At 39.8% G+C, this 19,873-nt stretch overlaps 1 protein-coding gene across 4 annotated transcripts; it reads right to left on the bottom strand.

The window, feature by feature from the left end:
- Positions 1–805: 805 nt before the first annotated feature.
- ccnk (cyclin K) lies at positions 806–19,589 on the bottom strand. 4 transcript variants are annotated; one of them, XM_016995970.2, is made up of 12 exons: positions 19,408–19,589; positions 15,689–15,946; positions 13,390–13,471; positions 12,192–12,323; positions 11,811–11,879; positions 10,419–10,524; positions 9,360–9,417; positions 7,242–7,411; positions 5,235–5,542; positions 3,480–3,513; positions 3,197–3,295; positions 806–2,116 (listed from the first exon to the last, which is right to left on the bottom strand). In XM_016995970.2, the coding sequence occupies exons 2-12, from the start codon at positions 15,883–15,885 to the stop codon at positions 1,494–1,496; spliced, it is 1,878 nt and encodes a 625-aa protein (XP_016851459.1). In that variant the 5' UTR covers positions 15,886–15,946; positions 19,408–19,589; the 3' UTR covers positions 806–1,493. The 4 variants fall into 4 exon arrangements, with proteins under 4 accessions (XP_016851459.1, XP_016851460.1, XP_008115154.1 ...); XM_016995971.2 differs by having other exon boundaries at positions 3,197–3,268; positions 19,408–19,586; XM_008116947.3 differs by lacking the exon at positions 11,811–11,879 and having other exon boundaries at positions 19,408–19,587.
- Between the last annotated feature and the right edge of the window lie 284 nt (positions 19,590–19,873).

Below are 19,873 nucleotides of genomic sequence, written 5' to 3'. Positions count from 1 at the left end.
GCTCCCATGAATTGCCCCATTCAGGAGTGATGGCTGAGTGCCAGCATTGCCAGCCAGTTTGGCAGCAAAAGTGGCAATAATGTCTTGGCACAGAGTGAATTCCAGCTCTCTGCTTCTGGCTCCCATTTCCCAAATATCCTAACAAATCATGTCTTCAGTGAAATCCATTTATGGAGGCTATATTTCCCTTCAAGTTTGATTGTTAACTCTCAACTTACCTTCACACTCCACTAGACCCAAGCAGATATCTTCCCTCTAGAAGAGAGTAAGGCAACTAGAAGATACTGATCCAACTCTTCACTCCTTGCATTCAGTGAAGGCAAGTCAACAGAAGCAGAGCCAAGAGTCTCTTGGGGTTGACAACCAGGTTGTGGACCTTGGCAGGACCTGACAGAACTAATCTGTGATGCTGGCTTTCCTCTCGGGATGGGGATTGGTACTATTGCCACTAAAAAGACTACAACTCTTGGATCAGCTTTTTAGCCCAGATAAATACACATATAGCAAAATGATGCAGCTCAATTTATGACTATAATATTTAACAAATCTACTAGAGCATCTGAAAAACAGGAAAAGGTTTAGAAAGTTGCTTTATTCCATCTGTTTGGGAAAGCAAGTCTGAATAGTCAATACAGTATTCAGTGAATTTAAGTAAACAATATTCTTGGCAGTTTCAGATCAACCAGATACTGAGCATACACAAACTACACTGTTACGGTTGACTGAATGCATGTATGCGTAATAGCAGGTTTATGAAAAATATATTTTGACATAACAAAATATATTTGAGAAAAAAGACTTCCAATTTGCAGACTTCAAAACCAGATTTATTTGAGTACATGTCAACAAAGTCAGCCTTTAAAAAAGATGAACAAATGGTAAATAACCAAAGGCCATTACATTCAGACTTTCACGCTTAGAAAATAGCTATTTATGTACACAAATTTGCACAGAGGTTTAGACGTTCATTAAAGGTCAATATCCCAATAAACTCCAAAACAAAAAGCACAAAAAGGATGTTCATCAGTTATAGACTGCAAACGATGTGTTTGAATATATTTTAAAAATTAGCTGTTGTTATTTAGAACGAAGTATGTTGCTGGAATGTTCTATAATGACAACCAGAAAGTTGTTTTCCTCCTTCAGATGAAATATCATTAATCCTGATACTCAAAAAGGAGGCACTGATTTCCAGCAGCAGATTTTAATTTTACCCATAGAACTAAGCCAATATGGCCCTTAAAAAACATTTTATTAGTGCAAAATAATCCAGTGCTACAATCAACTTAGAACTTGTATTTCAATTAGCTTTGCAATATTGAAACTAAAAATTCTCTTCTGCTGACTAAACTGTGAAGATTCTAGGCCATTGTCTTCTCCGTTTCCATACATCCATGTCTACATTACACAAAATTCTCTTCATGGTTTTCTCTCTCAACAATCCTAACCATTAAACTATTCCCCAAAGCTAAAGGTTATCTTATGTACAAATGTTATCTCATCCATGTAGCTCGGCCAAGTCCTCCAACAGGGGGCATGCCAGGAGGCGGTATTGGAGGCGGTACTGGTGGCTGTCCACCTGGGGGCACTGAGGGAGGCGGGTAATTGGCAGGCGGCATTCCCATTCCCGGAGGAGGATGCGGTGGGACGGCATGGGAGGGAGGCAGCCGAGGGGGTGGGAAGTTGGGATTGTAGGTAGGTGGCGGAGGATACCCTGGGGCGGGAGGAGGAATCGTTGGTGGTGGGAAGGAAGTGGGTGGAGGAGGAGGGACAGGCGGCGGAGGGTTGGGAGGATACACATGAGGGTGATATGGCATGTGGCTTGGAGGTCCATAGCTGGGCGGCAGAGCTCCGTATGTTGGTGCTTCTGTCTTCATCATCGATTGAAGACTCTGATATCCCTCTCCCGACATATAAGAATTGGTCGTGGACATGCCAGTTATGTAACTGGATGGCGGGGGTGGAGGAGGTGGGCGGTGAGGCATAGGCGGCGGCTGATGGACAGGAGCTGGGTGAGATGGCGGCGCAATCTGGACTTTTGCAATGTCTACGGAATCTACGATAGAGGACTGGTCACCCCCCATAGAAACAGCAGTTGTCAGAGGAGGCTTGTGTTCTGGAAAAGAAAAAAAAACACAAGATATACAGATCAACTGCATATGTCAATGACAGATTATAGAACACAAAACAGAATATGCTAATGTTGAAAAAACCAAAAGCAGCAATACTGTAATCATCATCATCAAGTGCCAACAAGAAGGGAAAAATTAACAAAATATTGCACTTTAGATGTAGCATGTATCATTTTTTTTGGTCTGAATCCATTAATCCAAGGAACTAGATCAGGGTCTTGAGGTTGTTCTCCACAATATGAATTACCCAATTATTCAGATGCTGTATTATATGAGTTTTATTTAATGTTGCATTACAAATGGATTAGGAAAAACCTGTTACTTATATCTTTCTGCAATGGCTTCTATGTGCTATGCAAACTACATAAACACTACTAACAAAGAGATGAAGGAAAACTACTTATTCAAATGAGGGTGAAAATTTGCTTAGCACTGATTTTGGATTAGAAACAACAATTGTGGACATGTACACTAGAGGAAGGTAGATGTGTTTGGAAAGTACCAATTTAGGGCATTAGTCTGAAGTGTTGTCATGAGATCTATCTGTCAAGCTCCTTTTATGCTGCGGGTAAGGGAATGAAGAACCAAAATAATAAAACTAATATTTTCCCAATTACTGACGTGGTGAACCCAACAAGCCCAGAAGACACTAGACTGGGAAAGCTACATTAAGGTTAAAAGGTGGAATTGCCTTTCCAAATGTCTTTGGCGAAAATCAGAAAGCTGAGATGGCAGAATTTCTAATTAGTTCTCCCTTGCAAGCTGACAAAGTGATAATCATCCAGTTGTACCTTAATATCCTGTCTCAGGGTTAGTAGGACAGCTAATATGTCAAAGTGGAATAGCGATCATGTTCTATATGGAAGAAGTTCATGCTTGAGGTCTTGCTGAAGTCATTTCTCCAGTTCAAACAAACATGCTCAAATTCAGAATACAGTTTATCCAGATACTTATATTGTAAGCTATATTTGCTGCATAAGGAATAAACACCAAAGGATGTTCCCTCCCACATATCCCACATCATAAGCTAAAGATTATTTTAAAAGAAATTCGGTAGAACTTACCGGGTGGTTGATGCACAGGTGGTATTGGTGGATGAGCAGGTTCCATTTTAGCAACCTTAGCAGGAGGTGCCTCTGAAAACAGAAGATTTGTAGGCATTGCTACAATTAATAACACAACAAACAAGTTAATAAGACTCCTTCAAATAAAAGAAACTTAATAATACAACTAAAGTTTAAATTCAAGTGTTTACTTTGCAGTAGACATATAAACTTGTTGTGAATAACTATCTTTTATGGCACAAAATAAATGTGTTATAGGAAAGGAGGAAAGAAATTATTTTACCTGCAGATTTGCTTTCTTCTTTTGGTGATACAACCTGTTATTGGGGGGGAAAGGGAATTGGAAATCAAATGCTTCAATCTCAGTAGTAACAACAAATGTGTTGAACTGCAAATGTTTGGAATTATAGAATTGTCACATCTAATTTAATGTAAAATATTTTAATTTCAGGTACTAAATCAGTTGCGGAGAACACATTGGCTTCCACAATATGATAGATTCTGTCACAAAATTCCAATTTCAATGAGTTTCTGACAGGTTCCCACTTGTGGACATCTTAAGCATTCAGATATCACTATCATTATTCTGATTTTCCTGAGATTATAAACCAGTCTCACCAGCTGAAAAAAATCTAAACAAGCATCTAGGGTAAATGCTATAAAATTCTGAACGTCAGATCCTTTGGTTGCTTAACTGGGCCATCTTGAGTTATGGATGAAGAAGTAGTATTTTGCCCTTGTTTGCCTTACATGCTATATATGCTTTTCAACCTTACTTTAATTTTCGCTGTGTTCATGCTTTGGTTCTTCACTAGAACTTACCTAGTGAAAGCAAATGGTATGTATACTTAGATCTCTGTTATTTTTGTGTGGTTGTAGTAAATTCAAAGAGCATAGACAACACATATAGCTTCTCCCTTTCCCTCATATGTTGTAAATGAATCTCTTTCTTTATGTTGTGTATGTGTTTGATTCTGGAAATACCGTTCTTGGCTATTTGGTCATATGCTACTAATTAGAACAACAGTCTAAGGCTATAGCCCAGAACCTAAGAACTATTCAGTCTCTTCTCTGGAGGTTTTTAAGCAGAGGCTGAATGGCCATCTGTCGTGAGTGCATGGCAGGGATGGCCTCTATGGGCTCTGCCAACTTTAGTATTCTATGATTCTATACTAGGCTTGACTTTTGCCACTTGGAATTTTAGCATGGTGCTGTATATCTCAATTTTGACAAATCTAGCCACAGACCCACTGGGATGGCCGTGACACTATCTTGCCTAGGCTGGTGCTATACTGGAAATCTCCAGTAGACTTGAGATCAGTTGAGTTGTCCTTCGTACCCACTTTTCTTACAAATTCCCATCAAGGTAAGCCAGCATGATAGGAGTTGGGAGTCCAACAATATCTGGAGGGTCACATGTTGTCAGCCCCTGCTCTATTTCCTTTAATACCAATAGCATGAGTGTTGTTTTTACAACTCCATCATTGCTAAAATTGTTAAACACTTCTAGTTTTTGATATTCTGAGTACTTGTACTCCCATACACCCCATGCATATAACACACCAACATTTTCAGGACTGATTCGATTATGTGGTTGCCTGATATACCATGTGCTACATTCTTGGAAAGAAAGTGCCTTGGATCCTACACTACATTAATTTAAGTCATGGGATTTTCACTTCTTGTCACCAGCCCAATTTGATAGCCCAGGAAACATGCCCGAATCTAGCAGTGTCATGGTTCTCCATGGCAGGTTTCTACAGTTCACAAGGATTTGTATGTTTGTCCATCTCACAATCCCACTGAAAATGGACTTCCACAAGTGGAAGTGCTAGTTTGGGTCCCTGGCTTCCATCACACTTCGTTTCACGCTTTCGTAGTTAGAAATAGAGAGCTGTTTCTTTTAGTCATAATTCATTACTGTACTAGGTAAAACACTAGGAGTTGTACTATACTTAGAGCAGCAAAAGAAGGAAATGGAAGATCTTCATATAAAGGCAGATGCAAACCTACACAGTATGATTTCAGTCAGTCTTACCACTGGTCGTTTTGCCTGCCTGGGAGGACTTGATTGCGGAGACGGCTTTTTGGGCGGTTGAGTTTGTGGTGGCGGTGGCTGCTGTTGTGGTGGTTGTGGCGGTGGCGGTGGCTGCTGTGCTGCCTGCTGAGGCTCCTTTGGCTGTTGGGGCTGGGACTGCTCTGAGCTTTGAGATGACTGGGGCTGCTGGGAGGTAGGCCCTGGGGGAGTCGAGTGAAGGGAAGGAGGCTGTGGGAGCTGATGCGGGGTATGGTGAGGCATCTGTTGCTTCCCCTGTGAGTACAGGTCCAGGATCTGATGACAGATATCTTAAAAAAAATAAATTGCAAGTCAAGGACTCTGATAAACAGTCGCAGATTTTTTGAAGGTTGTATTGAAAATTATACCAAATATTTTATCTCATGCTTTTTTGAGATGACACCAAGTTCAAGATTGCCACATTATCTTCTCAACTCTGCTATCGGCAATACTCAAGTGTCTGGGGGTATTATGTGGTTTCCAGACTGTACAGCCAGCATCTGTGTGTAGCATCTTCAGAGGATCCTCTGAAGATGCCAGCCACAGATGCAGGTGAAACGTCAAGAAAAAATGCTGGTAGAAAACGGCCATAAAGCCCAGCCCAGTGATTCCAGGCGTGAAAGCTCTCGGCAACTCAAGTATCAGTTTCACAGTTGATTAAATTACCAATAATTTCTTGCATATGTGTAATCCTCCATTCTATGGTTGCTCACATAATAGGACAGAACAAGTAGATGCCTCAAAAAATGCACCAGAAGATAGAGGCCACATTTTCAGGTCAAACTTAGTCAGAGCTTACATGGCTGTCCTGCAGATGCCAAACAAACCAGTTTTTTCTCTCAGTTCTGGTCTGTTTCTTGCCTATGCTTTCTTTTTGCCCCTTCTAGAGATAGGGCACAGATGTAACAAATAAACCATGGTTTATACCAGTGGTGCCCAGCCTTTGGTTCTTCAGGTGTTTGGGACTCCATGGCCAGCTTGTCCAATGATCAGGAATTCTGGGAGCTGAAGTTCAAAAGACCTGGAGGACCAAAGGTTTACACCAAGCAGCTTTTGATGTATGGCCAATAAATCATGACTTGTTGTATGGCCATACATAAAACCGAGCCAGAATTCAAGATACAATCCTAGCTTGCTTTTAGGTGGGAACTGGCCACAGCAAAGACACAAGGACGTACAATGGGGATTTGAATGACTGGACTGTAAAGATTGGGGCCACCAATTAGTAGGGTTAATCAGAACAATTAAAAAAAGAGATGTGAAAGGGAGCACAGCAGCATATACAAATAAATCTAAGTCATATTTCTGACACCATGTCTGAAAGACCACTCTTGCATTTGAAGCATAACTAATTTCAAGCTAACATGCATTTGACAGCATGGTTTCTAAACGTATTCTAGTTTAAGCCTGAAAAATCCTCTTTTAAACTATAGTTCTTTTACACATATAATTTGAAATTGATTAAGGCAATATAATAAGGATCCAGGTTAAAATCCGGGGAGCGGCCGCTGTTAGCTCCAGCTTCTGCCAACCTAGCAGTTCGAAAACATGCAAATGTGAGTAGATCAATAGGTACCACTCCAGCAGGAAGGTAACGATGTTCCGTGCAGTCATGCTGTCCACATGACCTTGGAAGTGTCTACGGAAAACGCCGGCTCTTCGGCTTAGAAATGGAGATGAGCACCAACCCCCCCCCCCTCCCCGAGTCGGACATGACTGGACTTAACATCAGGGGAAACCTTTACCTTTACTTAATAATAGAATCATAGAGTTGGAAAAGACCACATGGGCCATCTATCACCACTATATATTTTCAGGAAGGCAAATAAATTTTTTTTTCTATTTAGCTTCTAAACAAAAATTTAAAATGCTGTTTTATTTCAATGTATTTTTCTAGTCTGGGGCAAACAGCAGTTCAGACTGTTGCAGATTATATAAAATGAATGAATAATTCAGGCAAAAAGGTTTGGCAGCAAATATTTCCATTACCTTCCAGGACATCAACAGGAACATCCTGCACAAACTGTTCCCACCATCTTCTGTACATTGGCTTTGATGTCCACTCCTGAATCTCAAACTTACACAAGCGACCAGCCAGATACATAACTGCAACAGCTATAATTTCAGGTTCCCATTGCAATGACAATGTAGTGCACAGACTAGAAAAACAAAACCCCAACATCATTAGGACATAGGCTCACTAAACATTTACAAGTACTTTATTATGACATATAAAATGTGGAGTGTATAAATACAGATATATCACACATAATGAAGTAAATGATTCCTGAGCATTACTTCTTTAATAGAAAATTGGGTACCAGAGGTGGAAAGAACATGGAAAGAAGGATAGGTACCTACACCACAAAAAGAGCACTTTCAATAAACGTTTTATCGAAAACTAAGAATATGCCCTGTAAAATAAAACAAGGTCAAGTAGACCTCACAGAAGTAAATAACATTTTGAATCTTCTAGAAATCACCTGAAGGTTTTTACCAAAATGCATTCAGGGGGTGTTTTTTTCACCAGGCTTATTTTACTTTGGTGACCAAACTTCCAGACCTATGCTTCTTTAACATGCTTGGAGTAAATGGTAAGGAAGGTGTATCAGCTTTCCATTCTTCTGTCTGTTGTCCTGTTCATGAATGCTCAGTAAGGGATGCTGTTTACCTTGCCTATTTCTGGCAGATGTACACAATGACAGTAGAATTGGCTAGAGCAGAATCCTATTCATTCCCAACTCAAGCTTTACTGCATTCTTTACTACAGCAACCTGACACTAGAATTCTGTGTTTTTCCATTCCTCTTTGTTCACTCTCTCAATGCTAAGGCTGGTTAAAAAAAATTCCAGCTAGACAGTAGACCATGGGCATAAAAAAAGACCTTGTAAAAGGAAGCTTTTATTAAATTACTGACACATACAAATCAAAGAACCTCATATCAAAATAGTTGCTTATTGAAAATAAGGCTGTTTATATTCTTTAAAATGTCAAATTATCAATTGTTTAACTCTCCTTGTGTCATGTAAAAATGGCACAAATGACATTTTCTGTATTTATCTTTATTTTTAACAGTATAATTTTAAAAGTTGTTTACTGCTTTAGGTCTCAATCCTGAAGGGAGAAAAGTATAAATAAATAGTTTATAATATGTCTTGTTTCAAAATAGCTGCCAAATGTAATCACCTCAGCAACCCTCATGTCAGTAGATACACCCCAAAACATCAGGTATATGATGGCAAACACTATCACAACAAAGTAGTTTAAGCGTTGCAAGAAAAAACAAGAAAACACATCAGCAATGGAAATTATAACACATGCATTACTTAAGCAAAGGGTGGGGAAACTGAACCTATCCTTCCAACATCCTACTCTCATTTGTTGATAACAGTTAATGTCCACCTCAATCATTCCGAATTGCAATCTTCCTCAGAAAGGTCCAAAGGTTCTTTGTCTTTCTTTTACCATCTCATAAAGTAAAACAAGACTTGAAAATGCAAATATCTCCTATTTGGCATGAAAACTATGATCAAGCACACAATGATAACTGAAACAAATAGCATAGACATAGTGCTAGACTAGCATCTCTGGATTGTTTTCAAAAGCTGTCTTGAATATTGTAATGGTCTAAATTAGAAATTAACAATCACAGATAAGTAAAACAAGCCTATAAATGTTTGCATATAATGATAGCTGGCATAACAGCCTTAGTGGTAAAAGATATTCCATGTCATGAAAGCTTCTTGAGTCCTCAGTGACTCAGAAAGATTTAATAAGAACCTCTAGATTATTAAATTGATGACTATGGTGAGTGCAGCCCACTTAAAAAAAACCAGATTGGGTATCAGTTACTTGGTAGAGTTACTCCATCTTGTGTGGAGTAAACTTGAATTCACTTGCCTTTCCAATCTATCATTGTGACCTAGAACTGATTTAGGACTTCATGTTGTTCTATTCACTCAATATTTTGAAATATAGATTATAGTTATGTTCCAAAGCATTAAAGCAATTTATGACAATGTGTGAAGAATGATCGTCACCAGGGATCAAACTATTTAACAGTAAATGTTCATTTAATTACGAAATGATGTAAAAGGTTTTTTTTACCTGTCATTGACAAATGTCCATGCCATCTGAACCAGTTTCTGAATTTTGTTCTTATCACCTATTGAGACGGGATGGAAAAAAGATTACTAACAGCAAACCACTTGCATAGATAAGGGTGAAGTACCTTGGAGCATACAAAGCAAAATTGACAAGGGACTGCCTAAGACCGTCTTCCTAATTCTGGAGAAAGAAAGGCAACTGAGAGAGAGTCACCTTCTTCCTTCCTCTTGGGTCTCTGCTATCAGAAAAAAGGGGGATGGAACAAGAGAAAGTTGGACTCCACTACCCAAAGGATTACTGAGTTCCTTTAGGAAGTGGAGACTAAAGGCTGATATTCACCACCATTTCCAGCTTGAAAGATTATGCTAGTGAGGAACTTGGAGACTTGTCATTCTTAACTTGGTCAAAAAGGCAAGTCAAAAATTTAGATTTCTCTCTGCAGGGCTAATGATAAGATGTGCACTGCCCTTCAGTCTTTTAAATATATATATATGCTCAACAGACCTCTGGAGAATGAACAAAGAGTAGTTATAGATGTTTGACCCAATTTACAAAAGGAAGCTAAACATGGATCTCTGCTTTCTAATTCAAAAGAATATGCAGTAAAAGTCTTGCTGAACAAAAGATGCTGCCCTGTCTTTCTCTCTTCATCAAATAGTTAACCAGCAGAAGAGCTCTGCACCTACAACCCTAGCCAGTTTGAACTGAGATGACTCAGGCTCAAAATTAATTAATCTGCCCACACAGCATGCTGCCAGACACGTGCCCACAGAGAATATTATAGGACATAAGCAGAACAACACATTTCCTCTCCTTCTAGAGTAAATAAATAAAAATCAAGGGAAAAAACACATGGTAATCATGCTTTTTTGCACAGAAATTGTTTTATACATAGGAAGAAAAAAAAAAACAAGTCAAAATGGTGGTAATTGGCCAGCAAAGCATTTCATATTACCCAGCAGCTAATCAAACTGGTTAAAGTGACTACAAAATTTAATAACATAATACAATTTTGCCCACATAACAGCAAATGTCAAGCAATGCCAATTGGTTTGATACCTTTGAGTTGCTTAGCATATTTAAGTAGAAACTGATAAGGGTGCTCCACTTGTAAATCAAATTTTATCGTCTGCAGTAGGATCCTTTCTAACACCATAACTTCTTCCTAAATATCATAAAAGAGCAAATAATATATTAAAATGCCAGTTCATTTTTTTACATTTTACAAAAGTTCCAGAGGGTATTACAAAATAATGTCTAAGGAAGATACATTTAGAAATGTGTTCGTGAATGTAAGTACATATAAGCACCTGCATTTTTTCATTTGTGCCACAATGGTCAGGAACAGCCATGCCAGCTAAAAGTCTCGTGTTTACTTTCCCTTTCTTGGGTGTCACTGTGGCCTAAAAGCATGCAGGACCAAGTAGGATGGCACAAGGAACTACAATTATGACCACATCACACACATCTCCTGTCTTTCTTTCAGGCAAAAAGGCTCTTGACCTTCTAGGAAAGCACCCAAAAGGGCAAAATAGGAGGGGGAAAAAAACAAAACTGAGGTATGATATGGGTTGAAATTCTAATTACAGTGAAAGGGGGGTTACTTTTTTAGAATCTGACCTTGTTATTCAGTACCCCCACAACACAGCCCAATGGCTGATCTCTGCTGTACAACCACGTTGGGGAGAGGAGGGTGTATATAATAGTGCTGCACAGTTTTGGGGAAAGAGTGAAACTGCACACATGTGCAGTCAAATGCCAATAACTATTAACAAATACTGTTTTGGTTCAATTAGAACAGGATGACTTCCAACATCTGAAACGGAATTTCTGACAAAAACCACTTATGAAGGCTACATTATTGCATTTTCAGTAAATTGTAACTAAACGCCTTCTTTCACCTTAGTATTACTTATGACTATACCATTTATTAATAGAAGGCCAAACTGAATATCAGTGGCAATGTCATGGCAGTAGTGGAACAGATTACCTTTAAGCTTTCTTGACTAGTGCAGCTGAAACTAAGACTGAATTCCAGTGAATATGGGGGAGTTATATCCTACTGAGTCAGCACCTTGATGCTTTGTTCTTCTCATGCTAGTTATTTCAATGCAGAAAGGATAAATGAAATCCCCAATTTACCACAATTTACACAAGAATAGACAACCACAATAATTTTTATGGGGAGCTGCTCACAAAGTATTCAGAACCTTTGAAACTTCCAAAGCTACTGACAAACAATGTGGCAGAACAATCTAGCGACACATATTTTTGTTTAGCAAATTTTGTTGAAAGAAGCCAATGAAATGTTGTCTGTGTTAACCTGTAAGGCTTTCAGGCATTTCTTAAATTTATAAAAATTGTCTGAAGACTTTGTGGCTACAAAAAGGCCTATAATTACTATAACAAAGAAAATAAGTGATAAAAGTTTATTTTTTCCAATTTGCTTACTGTATGCATATGGCTGCACTCTGTGTGGCCAGTTTCACTGCTTCCCCTGTGCAGTGGGTTATTTCTTTGCTGAAAAGACAGGCAAATGCAACAGAAGAACAACACACAAACACTGCAGTACACATTGCCTTTCAAAATAAAATATGACAAGTTTGTCTAAAATATGATCCCAACCACTGAAATAGTCCTTCAGTTGTCCAACAATGAATTAAGTTTCCAATAGTTTATATAAAATAATGTTGGTACTGCTCTAACTTAGTTAACTATTAATTTTATTTTAAAAACCCACTAAAATCATGTGTTAAACAACTATAAACAATAGTAGTTTTGTTACTCCTTGGCGGTTTTAGGTGACAGAACCATTAGCACATGTGATTTTACCTTTGGATCATCTCCAAATTGTCCAAACTGCACATCATTTAGTAAGCTACGAGCTGTTTTAATGATATCTTTGCATTTTTTAGGTGTTTCTTCAACTTTGCCTGCTAGGAAGAGGCAGCAAGCTCCTGTCACCTATGAAAAGAAAGAGTCTTTACGAAGTTGTCCAGGTGTATATCATAACTCACAAGAAATTGATTTTACCATGATAAAAAAATCTCCCACATTATAAAACTAAATTATCTATTCTGACAAAGAAAAGAATTTATACAAAACAAGGAAGACATATACTTTTTATCTCAAAATCACCATCTTATTTTCTAATTTGGTAAGAATGATATCTTTTTGAAAAGGACCAAATGCAAATATACCATCTGAAGTTGCTACTGGTATTCTATGCCTTTCTCTAGAATCTTCATTATGATTCCCTTGATTCATAAAATGAGAAATAGTATGAAGATTACCTCTAAATATTGAAAAAAATCAGAAGCAAAGCCTATGCTGTTTCCTAACAAAACACTGTACTGCTAGTACAAACAATACAATCTTCGTGTAACCCAAGAAAGTGCACTTGAGTTAATGAAGCAAGAATCAAACCAAACTGGCTTACTGTGCCATTAAAAAGACAAGACTACAAACCAAGATTTATTCATTGTTTACATATTTTTGCTTATTTAGGAGCAGTAAGTCAAGAGCATTGATTCATATAAAGCATCAAGCTTTTGATGTACTGGTTAACATTGCTGCATTTACTGTTCAGATGAAGCAAGGAATAGCAAACAGACTGCATCGATTACCGTCAGCACTAGACATTGAAGTGAACAACAGCAAATAGAGCAGAACACCAGTTTTACATTATTCTTTTGGCACTATCTGCATATTATACCACAATGAAGCATAAGAACATGTAGCAACTGCAATATTTCACATTCTCCTCCCGCATTTACTCCAACTTCTGCTTCTCTTTCCTGTGTTCTTGTCCTAGTGTATTTCTAGTTTGTAATAATAAAATAATAATCTTGATTTATATCCCGCTTTTCTCCCTGAATGGGACCCAATGTGGGTCCCAAAGTAATCCTCTTGGAACAGGGATGTGCCTTCCATTTCTCTATCAAGGACATGGATGGCAAAATACTAGAATTCATCACAGAATATTGGAATTCATTACAGGTTTCACAGAAAGGCACAACTGTCTACTTACATATCTCGGGAACTGTTTGAAGGAGTGGAACATATAAAACCGATGGAAGTATATTATTCCAGTCGCCAAAGTATCATAATGTCTTGATCACAGTTTAAGAACATAAACAGATTTGCTCAAAATTCAACTCTAAATATAAATATCGAATACACTAAATAATACATACAAACATATATGGTAGTACAGTAGAGTCTCACTTATCCAAGCCTCGCTTATTCAAGTTTCTGGATTATCCAAGCCATTTTTTTGGCAATGTTTTCAATGTATCGTGATATTTTGGTGCTTAATTTGTAAATCATAACCTAATTTGATGTATAATAGGCTTTTCCTTAACCCCTCCTTATTATCCAAGATATTCGCTTATCCAAGCTTCTGCCGGCCCGTTTAGCTTGGATAAGTGAGACTCTACTGTACTTTTTCTTATTAAGTGTGCTGGTTTTGGGGGAAAGTGAAGTCTGCAGACTTTATTGCAAGTTATAACACAAAGAACTGTGTCTAAAGATACCTGCAATGTACAATAATTTGTAAGACACTTAATGTTAGGTGTTTTGTTTAACTCCAATAACTCTGGAAGACAGCAAATTCTTATTCTAACAGGCCATTGTCTGACACTTAAAACACAGTTTTTTATAATTTAAATTATATAATAAGTTCCTCTAACATTTATGTCCATGTCTACACCAGTGTTCTCACACTGTTTCGGTATACAGGCAGTCCCTGTGTTATAAACATCCAACTTACAAATGACTAATAGTAAAGAACAGGGGTGAAACAACAGGAAGTAAGAAAAATCTACCGTCTGAAGGGATAATTCATTCCTGGAAAAATTATTATGGAAAAAGGTGTCTCCACTGAAGCTTTCTCTAGGGAAGCAGTTTCAGAGCCTAACAGCGTACACTGATTTGAATTCTAACAAAGGCATTAAAATTTTATACACATCTATATCTATCTATATCTATAATAAAAGTAAAAACCCGTATGTGGCACAGGTGTCTGCTCACACAGTCAGCCTCCGGCCTCTACAAACAGGCTACAGTTCCCAGTGCTGAGGAGACAGCAAGTCACTCTTTTCCACTGACATTGCGGTTACAGCGAGCTCCATGAATATGTAGCCCAACCCCTGCCAATGTCCTCCCCAAATACTACGGCCCACAACCCAAGGAATGTTTTCATTTGGGGACCATTTCATCCTAGATTTTGCATTGCCCTCCACCACAGGCAGGCATCCCAGGGTTCTCCATTGGTGTAAAATTTGCTTGACCCTGCCTACTGTCCTTCCTTTTCAAATCTGTCTGCAAAACAAACACAGCACTACTACACTTCCTGGAGGAGTTTGGGGGATTGACTCCACATGGTGGAAGTTGTAGTTCACCCTGCATCAAGTCAGAGCACTGTGACTCCTACTGGGTAATTTAGAGGAGTTGTAGTTCACCTACACCCAGAACGCTATGAACCCAAACAATAATGGGTCTGGACCAAACTTGCCATGCAGACCCGATATGCCCAGATTTGAATACTGGTAGATTTTGAGGGGAATTTGCTTGGACATTTGGGAGTAGTAGGTACTGGGATTTATAGTTCACCTGCAATGAATGAGCCCTCCGAACCTCTCCGATGATGGACCAGGACCAAACTTGGCACACAGAGCCCCCATAACCAAAAGAGCATATTGGACAAGTTTGGGGGAAAGGGAGTTATAGTTCACCTGTATCCAGAGAAACAGTGACCCCCACCGACAATGGTCCGGGACCAAACTTTGCACAGAGAAGCCTCATGACCAACTGAACATACTGCAGGGATTTGTGGGAATGGGCCTTGATTTTGGGAGTTGTAGTTCACCTGCATCCAAAGAGCACTGAGCCCAGCCAACGACAGATCTGGACCACACTTGGCACAGACTCAACATAGCCTGCTGTGGGTACTGACATGTTTTGGGACAATTACCCCTGGAATCTGAGAGTTGTAGTAGTTCACCCCCATCCAGAGAGCACTGCAGCCAAGTGATGACCAGCCAATGACAGATCTGGACCACACTTGGTACACAGACCCAAAATGGTCAACTTTGAATACTGGCAGGGTTTGGGGAGGATTGACCCACGATTCTGGGAATTGTAGTTAACCCACTCCAAACTGAGAATACCTAACATTCAAAGATAAATCATGCCTTTTTCAAATAAGCCGGCCATCGCCAGGTCTCCAAGCTAGTATATATATAAAGATAATAAAACTGAGACTATCATTAGTCTTAATTGCATTATCATATGCAAGAAATTGTGCAGCACACTAAATCAAAGGATACAGTCCTAAACGGGTTCCCACATCAAATATGAAACGAGCACCTTCTCTTCTGTATCTTGCTTCAGTAGCTGGATCAAGTCCTTCCAATTGTGACGGTGTATGAGCCAAATCTTTCTTATCCCAGTACCAGCATGGTTTTGCGTGATCCAGGTTTGCCGAAGATACAGAAGGACTAGAGTTTTCCTTGTTTTCCTTCATTTATTGATGTAGAACCCTTCCTGTTTTCAACAACCTGCTTTATGTATAATGACTTCAGGACCTTTGGGGGAAAAATGTTGAGAATATATCAAGTTCTTAATATTTTTTCACATATTTAAATTTAATACAAGCATTTAAAAAGTGAACAAAGAAGAAATGTCCTGAAGTATATGTCTTCTTTGGTTTGCAGTTTTCTTAGCTCTATATACTTGAGGCAGTGGGAGGAGCTGCAGACCATGTGACTGGTTCAGTGACTGTTTAGAATGCAGTTTAAAAAAGAATGACAGTTGAGGAATGACAGTTGATGCTTGTGTCTGTTTGAGTACAGAAGCCAGGGTTGAAAATTAGAAATCAGACGAGGATTGAGTTCCTTAGAAATAGACTGTTATGAAAGAGAACTGTACAAAGTAATATAGTTTTGAAGAGACTGTTAAAGATTATAAATTAAAGATACAAACTGAAACATTTTAAAGCTTAACCTGACAAGAAATGTACCTGTATATTTAAATACATGAAGTGAGTAAAACAAACATGTTATTTTAAAGAAGTTTACTTGAATCTTTGTCTGCTGAGAGCATTGAATAGAAACAAGATATTTATGCACCCAATGATCTTCCATTAACTATTAAACTAAAGTAACACTCCTGAAACTCTGCTACCCAATAAGTTATGATCCTAACAGGTCATAATCCAATAGCCCAAGATTCTAAATACAAATTCTATGGTTTTTTATATTCTTATTTTTGTCCCATGTATTTTAATATACACAGAAACATGTTTTAATATGGGTTTTTATGGAATATATTTCAGTATGATAATGTATTATAACTATGTTGTGCTCTGCCTTCAGCTGTACGCAGAGGCAGGTAGTAAATAAAAATATTGTTGTTCTTATTTGTATTTCTCTTAGCACCTGTACAGGCAGTCCTTGAGTTACAAAAATCTGGCTAAACAACTCATAGTTAAGAACAAGGGTGAGAAAAATCTACCCCACAGAAGGGAAATTCACTCCTGTAAGAGTTATTATAGAGAAAAGGTGTCTCCACTGAAGTTTTCTCACCAATCCTTGTTTCCAGAACAATAATAGGAATAGCAATAACAACAACAACAACAACAACTTTATTTCCACACCACCACCATCTCCCATAAAGGACTCGGGGTGGCTTACAAAGCTCTCATAATGTAAAAATACCTATGGTGCAAGAAATACAGATATGTCAATATCAAAGAGAAACATAATTCGCATCATCAATACATTACAATACCGCAGTAAAATCAAACAACCCTAAAATATACATCAATAAAATGTTATGGTAATTATAAATATAAAATGAATAACAACCAACCAGTCATATAAAGTACTTTCAGTGAAAAAATCAATGGGTCTACAATTTGAACCTTTTGGGCTCTGTATCCATTGGAAAGCTTGGTTAAAGAGCCAAGTTTTTAGGTTGGACCAAAAACATTAGAGGGTGGGGGCCAGCCTAATTTCCTTTGGGAGGGCGTTCCAGAGCCAGGGGGCCACCACCGAGAAGGCCCTCTCCCTCGTCCCCACCAACTGTACTTGTGAAGGCGGTGGGACTGAGAGAAGGGCCTCCCCGATGCACCTCAGAGTCCATGCCGGTTCATAAAAAGAACTGGCGGTCATGAAGACAGGCTGGACCTGAACCATATAGAGCATTGTAGGCGATACTCTGCACTTTGAATTGGGCCCGGAAATTTGTTGGCAACCAGTGGCGCTGCTTCAATAGAGGCATAGTATGCTCCCTATGAACACATCATGCGATGTGCAGGGCTTGACGAGTCCAAGGCTGGAGTTAAAGTTGCTGGAAGAAACATTAACAACCTTAGGTATGCGGATGATACAACTCTGATGGCTGAAGGTGAGGAGGAGCTGAGGAGCCTCATCACCAAAGTGAAAGAAGAAAGTGCAAAAGCCAGGCTGCAGTTAAACATGAAGAAAACCAAGATTATGGCAACCACACCTATTGACAACTGGCAAATAGAAGGAGAAAGCGTGGAGGCAGTGACAGACTTTATATTTCTAGGCGCGAAGATCACTGCACAAGCAGACTGTAGCCAGGAAATCAGAAGACGTTTACTTCTTGGGAGGAGAGCAATGGCCAACCTTGACAAAATAGTGAAAAGCAAAGACATCACACTGGCAACGAAGGTCCGCATAGTCAAAGCAATGGTATTCCCCATAGTAACTTATGGGTGCGAGAGCTGGACCATAAGGAAGGCTGAGAGAAGGAAGATAGATGCTTTTGAACTTTGGTGCTAGAGGAAAATCCTGAGAGTGCCTTGGACCGCAAGAAGAACCAACCAGTCCACCCTCCAGGAAATAATGCCCGGCTGCTCACTGGAGGGAAGGATATTGGAGGCAAAGTTGAAATATTTTGGCCACATCATGAGAAGACAGGAAAGTTTGGAAAAGTTCATGATGCTGGGGAAAATGGAAGGGAAAAGGAAGAGAGGCCGACCAAGGGCAAGACGGATGGACGGTATCCTTGAAGTTACTGGCATGAACTTGAAGGAACCGGGGGGGCAGTGACGGACAGGGAGTTCTGGCGCAGACTGGTCCATGAGGTCACGAAGAGTTGGAAACGACTGACCGAATAAAGAAGTAGATGCTCCCTTATAAGCAGCCCCAGTTAGCAATCTGACTGCTGACCTCTGCACTAATTGCAGTTTTTGAGCAGTCTTCAAAGGTAGCCCCATGTAGAGTGCATTGCAGTAATCCATCCTGGATGTAACTAATTTATTTATTTATTTACAACATTTCTACCCTGCCCTTCTCACCCGAGGGGACTCAGGGCAGCTTACAACAACCGGCAAAATTCAATGCCAAACAGATCAATAAAACAGCAACATATTTAAAACCATTAACAACTATTCATAAAATAACTAAGGCATGGATCACCGTGACCAGGTCAGGCTTTTCAAGGTACGGTCACAGCTGGCGCACAACTTTTAGCTGTGTCAAAACCCTCTGGGCCACCACTGACACCTGAGCTTCAAGCGTCAGCGCTGAGTCCAGGAGGACCCCCAGACTGTCTTCTGGGGGAGTGTAATCCCGTTGAACACAGGTTGCCACCCTATACCCTGATCAGCCTTGTGACTGACCAGGAGGACCTCTGTCTAGTCTGGATTAGGCTTTAGCTTGTTGGCCCTCATCCAGTCCATCACAGCTGCCAGACACTGGTCCAAGACCTGGGGAGCTTCCTTGGAATTAGGTGAAAAAGAGTAGCAGAGTCTTTTCCACATTTTCCAAAATCCAATTCTCACAGGGACAGAAAGTGAGGTGAAATCCTCTGAACAGGGGCACAGGCAGAAAAACGAACACCATAGAGATGTGAACCCTTCTCAATGCTATCCAATGTCCAGGTGTTTTGGAATTCAGCTCCCACCATTCCTAACAGCCTCGTTGTTTTTCACCCTCAGGATTCCCTCGGCCTTTGTTCAACCTTCTCCCTCAGAGACATTCGCTCGTCCGGTCACTCAGGGGCCGGAGATACTCACCGATCTCACACGCAATGGAGCTTCAATCGCGCCAGCACGGAGCCATCTTGGAAAACCCTGAGCAAAGCCGTTGCCGACGTCAGTCAGTCGGCTCGCGCGAGAGAACTTATCACCCCACTCTCTTTCCTGTGGACACTTGACCCCGCCTCCTCTTCCATGCGCAAGCGCAGAAAGCGCGGATTGTCTCCGCGACGTCAATACTCCCGCCAATAACGACGGTGAGCCAAGAAAAAAAAAGCAAAGTAGGCGGGTCCAAATGAATATTCCCCACCAATGAGAATGTGATTCACGTCCCTCCCTCCTTCCCTGAGGGGGTTTGACTCTTAGTGGGTTCTTCCCCTTCTCTTACGCCTAGCGCATGCACCGGATTGGTCAATAAATCCTGAGTGCTATTATTGAGAACCAATCGCAGCCTAATTGTTTATACCCTGGGAAGCGGGCCTACAGGAGGAGGACTGGGAGTGCA

The sequence above is a fragment of the Anolis carolinensis genome, chromosome 1, assembly GCF_035594765.1.
Source record: "Anolis carolinensis isolate JA03-04 chromosome 1, rAnoCar3.1.pri, whole genome shotgun sequence".
NCBI lineage: Eukaryota > Metazoa > Chordata > Lepidosauria > Squamata > Dactyloidae > Anolis > Anolis carolinensis.
This window is presented reverse-complemented; position numbering and strand designations above follow the sequence as displayed.